This window comes from Papio anubis, unplaced genomic scaffold (genome assembly GCF_008728515.1).
Source record: "Papio anubis isolate 15944 unplaced genomic scaffold, Panubis1.0 scaffold88, whole genome shotgun sequence".
In the NCBI taxonomy this organism is placed as follows: Eukaryota; Metazoa; Chordata; class Mammalia; order Primates; family Cercopithecidae; genus Papio; species Papio anubis.
The window spans coordinates 252,693-260,349 of NW_022169035.1; the positions used below are offsets into that span (position 1 = coordinate 252,693).

Below are 7,657 nucleotides of genomic sequence, written 5' to 3' on the forward strand. Positions count from 1 at the left end.
ATCATTACATTCCAAGTCAAGAGCAATGGCCTCAATGGTCTCAACTCCGAGGCAATGTCCTTACCTGAGGCCCACGATGAAAACGGGGTTTTAAGCAAAATGGAGGGTCCCACCTCCCCAAAGGAGTCTCCTGCTCCCTTCTGGCATGATGAGACCTGCCTGACGCTAGCCCCAGGATCGAGGGTGGCTAGCATTTCATAGGCGCCATGTGCCAGGCGGTGTTCTAAGTGCTTCGTGCATATCCTCACCCCTGAGGTATTTGGGTGAACCACACTTGCTAACTTGCCAAAGACCACATGATGGTCAAATAAGAAGCAGAACTCACAGTATAAGGCTCATGCTGGGACAGTACCAGGTTCAATATCCATGGAGAAAAAGGAAATCTAGGAAACAGGTCAGGAGGGAGGCTGGGAGGCCATAGGAGGCAGAGCTGATGGTGTTGCCAGGTGGCTCCTCTCCTCCCCAGCCGCCTATCCCAGCTCATCTCAGCTGCTTGCCCTCTCACCCTGTCCTTGGAAAAACATCCCGGCCGTCGGGGCCTGGAATGCGCCAGCATTAGCCACACCCCTCTGGCCTGACGTGTACGGCTGTGCCAACGTGTAGCAGGAGGCGAGTGGCTTCCACCCTGGTGCCAAGGTCTATGGAGCCGGCAGACTGGGGAGGACAGTCTGGCTGACAGAGGTGGCCTGCCTTGCAGCTGGAAGCGCTTATATAAGGATCACTATGCAATGTGGCTGCTTCGCACAGCCTTGCGCCTCAGGACGAGCTTCTGAAGGTTGCTAAAATGCAGTTCTGTGAAGTTAGTACTGCAGAGGAAGGCACCATCCAGATGGAGGTGTTCTGACTCAGGGACGCCCTACTCAACTGGCCAGACTTGGAGAGCTGTAGCCAGTACATCATAAGCATAGTCCTTCCACAAGCCATGCTCAAGGGGGTTGAAGGACGAACCCTGCCCCCAAGGGAATGCTTAACCACATGGGGATTGTAGTGCTTTGGCTCTGGGTTCTTATGGACTACTGTCACCCACATTTTCCACTCCTTAGTTTCAAATATTACAAGAGGCATGGTTTAGAAACGTGACACTGTTAGCTACTTGAGCAGAACTTGGAACAGCAGCTGGATGGCAGACAGTGCCAGATGGAGGCCTTAGGGTGAGAAGCAGCTGAGTGATGAGGGTTAGAAGCAGCACCATTTAGCTGTGTAAGAGGCAGAGGGAGGATGGATCACAGCTGACCTCTGACCTAGTCTAGGATGGGCACCCTGCCCTCCAGCTGTGGTGTTGGCAAGACAGGGTTGGTGGCTGTGTGGTGTCAGGAAAGCCAAGTGGCCATAAGTCACCAGTCCTCTCTATTTTAAAGGCACAGGTGTTTCTTCTCCAGGTCTTGCCTGGGCAGTCCTTTCCGTTTACCCTTGAGAATCCTGAGGTTTAAACACGGGAGGAGGTGAAACCCTCCTACGTTGCAGGTGAGAACATTTATTAACGCAGCCACACTTTAGCTGCCTGACTGGTGCCATCATGGGTTGCATGCATGCTCCTGGGAAGGGCCTGTCCCAGTTGGTTTTGCCCTATTGCCATAGCGTCCCCACTTGGCTGAAGTTGACATCTGATGACGTGAAGGAGCAGATTTACAGACTGGCCAAGAAGGGCCTGACTCCTTCACAAATCGGTGTGATCCTGAGAGATTCACACGGTGCTGCACAAGTACGTTTTGTGACAGGCAATAACATCTTAAGACTTCTTAAGTCTAAGGGACTTGCTCCTGATCTCCCTGAAGATCTCTACCATTTAATTAAGAAAGCAGTTGCTGTTCAAAAACATCCTGAGAGCAGCAGAAAGAATAAGGATGCTAAATTCCGTCTGATTCTGATAGAGAGCTGGATTCACCACTTGGCTCGATACTGTAAGACCAAGCGAATTCTCCCTCCCAGTGGGAAATATCAATCATCTACAGCCTCTGCCCTGGTCACATATATTTGTCTAGGTACTCAAGCAATAAAATGATTGTTTAACGACAACTGTAACAAAAGCCAATAACGTAGCCACCGTGAAAAACAGGTTAGTGGTTTCTCAAAGCAGTAAACAGAGTTACCATGTGACTCAGCAATTCCACTCCTAGTTGGAATTAAAAAACATGTCCACACAAAAGCTTAAAGTTCACATCAGCATCATTCATAATAGCCAAAAAGTGAAACAACCCAGATGTTCATCAGCTGATGAATGGATAAACAAAGTTTGGTATATTCAAATAGTGGAGTATTACTCAGCCATAAAAAAGGAATGAAGTACAGACATATGCCACAAAGGGGACAAACCACGAAAACACTATGCTAAATGAAAAAAGTTAGACACAAAAAGCCATGTGTTGTCTGATTCTATGGATATGCAATGTCCAGAATAAGCAAATCCACAGAGATAAAAAGTAGGTTAATGGTTGCCAGGGGGTGAGGGAAGGGAGAAATTGGGAGTGACTGCTAATGGGTATGAGGTTTCTTTCTGAGATGACAGAAATATCTGGAATTAGATAAAGATGATGGTTGCACAACATTGTTAATATATTAGAAAACACTGGGTTGTATAATTTAAAATAGTTTTATGTTATATAAATTTTATCTAAATTTTTAAATTGCAAAAACCAAGGAAGAAAAAAACCACCTTAAAAGATACTTTATTTATGCATTTTTATTTTTTGGGACAGAGTCTCGTTCTATCACCAGGCTGGAGTGCAGTGGCATAATCTTGGCTCACTGCAACCTCTGCCTCCCAGGTCCAAGTGATTCTCCTGCCTCAGCTTTCCAAGTAGCTGGGATTACAGGTATGCGCCACCACGCCCAGGTAATTTTTGTATTTTTAGTAGAGGTGGGGGTTTCACCAAGTTGGCGGGGCTGGCCTCGAACTCCTGATCTCAGGTGATCCACCCACCTCAGCAGGGATTACAGGCATGCGAGACCGCACCCAGCCTGTTCCATCATTTTGTAAGAGAAAAATTTCACTTTTTTGAGAGGTGCTTTTTTATTGCCTGAAGTGGGCTAGAGATCCCTCTAGCTGGGTTCTATTGTCAGTTTACTCCCATTGACATTAAATCTGGAAATTCCACATTGCTGATGGCATCCCCCACCTCCAGTGTGTTAATGCTACTATTGATTATTGAGCTGTAATCAATCTTTTCAGTAGAATTTGAAAAGGAAGAGGGAGGGTAAGAGATAATCCAACTGAAAAAAATGAGCACTACTTATGCTTTAAACTACAGCTTTAAAATACATTTTCAATTATTTGCAAATACATTCAAAAAATGAATAGTTGATTTCCTATTATCAAATCTGATACAAGTAATTTTGTGATAAAAATGATAATATAAAGATAAAACGCTAAGTTTTATCTCATTAAATGTAATCTTGCTAACAAAATAAAAATGTTAAGGTCAAATGAATACAGGTGTACGAAAGTAAAATGCAGCTCAGATGTTAATACCACCGGCCACTAAAAGGAACCACGACTCCTAGGAGAGCGAGTTTCCTCTTTCACTTATTTATTTCTATTAGCATTGGCTTACGGTTTTGTTTTTTTAACTTTATCAGTGGGTTCTAATCCTTTCCTATTATCTATTTGATGTTCACATTGTCCCAAATTTGGCCAGTGGAGGCCTCTTACAGAAAAGTGGGTAAAGATAAAACACAACCATGAAACTGGAATTTCATTCAACTAAGTAGCTTTACAACTGATTAGACCACCACCTTTAAATGTATCATCCTCCATGTTTAGAAATCTAAATAAATATCCAATAAATACATAAGGAATAAAAGGACAATTCATTTTTTTAAACTACTAATAACCGTGTTGCCTAGCGCATTATTAGATGTACTTAATGATACTTGAGGGAGGAAGAACCTTTTTTTTTTTTAAGGAATTTGGGTGTATTTGTTACAGCACAAATGTAGGAATGGACAACACTTGTTTCCCAGAATGTCTTAAAATCCAATTTCTTCCCATTTTGAAATGCTAATGACAGTGGGTAGCTTTCATATATGAGTGCATTTCAGCTTTACAACCACTGTGAGGAAGCTGAAGTCCAGATAATTTAAACCTTCAAGACCAAAGACCCGAGTAAGTGGTCGCTCAACTGCTGAACACTATCAGATCACTTTGTACATTTTTCCCAGAGGAATCAGATAACTTTATGATTTTGATTTAAAGAAAATGTAACTTTCAGCCATGTTAAAATAAAGTGGACTTACCTTCTCAAAGTACAAAAATCCGAGCATTTTTTTTTTTTGAGACGGAGTCTTGCTCTGTCGCCGGTGCTGGAGTGCAGGCCGGATCTTAGCTCACTGCAAGCCTCCCACCCGGCTTTACGTTTCATTCCTCCTGCCTCAGCCTCCCGTAGTTGGGACTACAGGCTTCCCGGCCACCCCGGATGGTCTCCACCCTGACCTCGGTGATCCGCCTGCCTCGGCCTCCCAGTGCTGATTACAGGCTTTCTGAGCCACCGCTGCTGGGCCTGCCTAAAATCTGAGCCTTTTAAAGACCAAAAGGCTTGTGTGCAAGGTGTCTAAAGAGGCAGATACCCTACTGTTGTGAGGTCAACTGTTAAAGCCTGAGACATTCTTCCACCGGTAACAGTTAATTCCAAAATGAACTTTGAAGACAAAGCAAGAAAATGGTTTCCTGGTAATGCAAAGACCATTTGTTGCCAGGTGAACCTTTCAAAGAGAGATGCAGAGGGGCGCCCACCTGCTCCGCTGCCCAAGCCCAGGTGAACCTCTGGGTGGAATAAGAGCCGAGGACTTTAGACCAAGCCCCTCCCCTCAAAACCCAAAGCCTTTCCCTTTATCCCTGCTTTTTGCCTATCTGATTACTGTATGGAACTGGGCACCACTGAGCTCGTGTGCTAGATTTTTAATCTCTGGTGATCTGAATATTATATACCTCTCTCCCTAAAAAGCATCTTTGATTTTTGTTTTTAACTCTTGCATGGTTTATTTCTTAGAATTAACCTTCTTCTGTTGGAAAGCAGCACTGACAAGAAGTAAAAAGTCTCTGTACTGTACTCACAAATAAATAATAGGCAGATAGCTTATAACAGCTCACCAGGACAAATGCGATCATTGTAAGAAAAGAAATGAGTTTCATAGGACCACTAGAAAAAGGGAAATTTGGATGTTCCTATAGTTTATCATTCTAACAGGGCAGAGTCAGGGTGCACAATCACCCTGGGCATACCTTACATTGTACAGCGATTCTCAAAACTCTATCAAGTGAATCAAGGGAGTATTAGAGCCGCATTCTACAAACAAGGCACACGATATTCAGAGATGGGAAGTCTCTTGCCCAAAACTGATGAGCGGTAAGAACAACAACAATGGTCTCAGGGAACGCTTATTTAGCACTTGTTATAGGCCTGGCTCTGGATTTCAAGACAACCTCATGTTATAAATGTTTTTGTTTGTTTGTTTTTTGAGACGGAGTCTTGCTGTGTCACCAGGCTGGATTGCAATGTCATGATCTTGGCTCACTGCAACCTCCGCCTCCCGGGTTCAAGCAATTCTCCTGCCTCAGCCTCCAGAGTAGCTGGGACTAGAGGTGTCCACCACCACACCCAGTTAATTTTTGTATTTTTAGTAGAGATGAGTTTTCACCATGTTGGCCAGGATGGTCTCAATCTCTTGGTCTCGTGATCCGCCTGCCTCGGCCTCCCAAAGTGCTGGAATAAATATTAATAGGCATTTTTTTCCCGATGAGGTTACAGAAGTTAAGGAAGGTTAAATAACGTGATGTTGTGATTTATATATTTAGATATCTCTCTAATTTAGTCTTGAGGTCTCTCTTTGGAGGGGACCAGAAGCCAGTCATTGTCTGGGAGAGTCCTGGCCAGGGGGAAAGGTAGGTTCTAAGGTGTCAGGTGAGGCACAAGGAGGAGGCAAAACCAAAACGCACGAACAGAAGAAATCTCTTACTTACACATCCCAGAGTGGTCTGGCGAGTGGCGCAAGCCCGAGGGGGAGTCTGGAGGCCGGGTGGGGGCCAGAGAGCAGAGGGAGGGCCTGAAGCCTTGTCCTGGGGCTTTTCCGTGGGGGTGTGGCTCGGCGGATTCAAAAAGAACACGTGCGAAGCGGGGCTTATTTACAGGATTCTGGTGTTGGCTATTAGGTTTATCATGGTCAGCAGCTGTGTGATGTATGGGTTCTGGGTCAGTGGGATGAAGAATAAATGGGCCGCATTACAAACAACCTCTCAGCAAGGGCAAGTGTTACCCAGACCAGAGGTGATACAGTGAGACGGCGCTTCAGACAACTTAGATCAGGCCTGAAAATGGATGCTGAGGCAGCCACTGTATTAAACATATTTATGACACTTGGTCAGTGTCGTTCAGTTAAAAAGTGGCAGGGCTGAGATGAGAGCAGGCAGGGTTGGAAGGTCAGCCAGCTCTTCTTAGTTTGCTTTCAGCATGTCGTCGCGTGACTGGAACCCAGAGGAGACCTCTGGGTAAGAACCAGGCAGACGCAGGGTCATGGCTGAGGGCCAGGTGCAGTGACTCACGCCTGTAATCCCAACAACTCGGGAAGCTGAGGCAGGAGGATTGCCTGAGCCCAGGAGTTTGAAACCAGCCTGGGCAACATAGCGAGCCCTCGTCTCTACAAAAGAAAAATTAAAAAATGAGCTGGGTGTGGTGGTGCCTGTGATCCCAGCTATTCAGGAGGCCAAAGCAGGAGGATTCCTTAAGCCTAGGAGGTCGAGGCTGCATTGAGCCGTGATCCTGCCATTGTGCTCCAGCCTAGGTGACAGAGCAAGACCTTGTCTCAAAAACAAAAACAAAAGCAAAAACAGTGTCACGGCTAAGACAACTGTCTTGGAAATCAGATGATCTTGGTTCAAGCACCGTCCTCTTGCCAACCACGTCTTCTGGCAAGTTACTCAACCTCTGAGTCTCAGTTTCCTCAAATGAGTAGAACTCAGCATAGAGTCAATGATGAATGAATATTAATTAACCATCATAAGCTAGTGAGCCTCATGAAAGGTGGCAGGACTATACAGAGGAAAGATAAAGGTAAAGGAGGGAAATGGAAAGGAAAAATCATGTGTACTTTGATTACTCTTGTATTTCCAATTAACTATGAAACAGTTCAGAAAAATTCCAAGTTGATTTTGCAATTTTTTTAAAGTTTTTTTTTATTTTTAGGAGAGACAGGATTTTGCCACGTTGACCAGGCTGGTCTCGAACTCCTGACCTCGTGATCCGCCCGCCTCAGCCTCCCAAAGTGCTGGGATTATAGGCGTGAGCCACCACACCCAGCCTGATTTTGCAAATTTTCAAATCAGAAAACAGAATCTCAAGGAATAAAACAGGAGCAAAGGCAGTTTCTCCCCTTTCAGGCTCACTGGAAAGAACTTTGCAATAAGGAGCTCATTAGGCCTTGAAATGGCTCATTAATTAATGCTGATTCTTTAAAAATAAAATTTCCGGTGACTTGGCATTCAAATCACGTCCAAAGTTAAGATAAATTCCTGAACCCTGAGGTGATGAGATTTCACTTCCATGCCGCATGCCCCAGATGTTCCCTGTGTACTGTGTTTTAATGGTGGCCAAGCTGATGGACTTGCCTTCCTCCTCTTCATCTTAAGGATGGCGTGGTGGATAATTAACACTCAGCTCCTGCTCTC

The 7,657-nt window shown here is 44.9% G+C and overlaps 1 protein-coding gene across 1 annotated transcript; it reads left to right on the forward strand.

Annotated features, from left to right (window-relative positions):
- Nucleotides 1-1,515: 1,515 nt before the first annotated feature.
- Nucleotides 1,516-2,002, forward strand: LOC116273564 (40S ribosomal protein S13-like). The gene has a single exon (XM_031662707.1). The coding sequence runs from the start codon at nt 1,517-1,519 to the stop codon at nt 2,000-2,002; it is 486 nt and encodes a 161-aa protein (XP_031518567.1). The 5' UTR covers nt 1,516.
- The last annotated feature ends 5,655 nt before the right edge of the window (nt 2,003-7,657 follow it).

Excerpts from the sequence above, each read along its gene's own strand:
- LOC116273564 (XM_031662707.1), top strand. The coding sequence starts at position 1,517 with ATGGGTTGCATGCATGCTCCTGGGAAGGGCCTGTCCCAGTTGGTTTTG.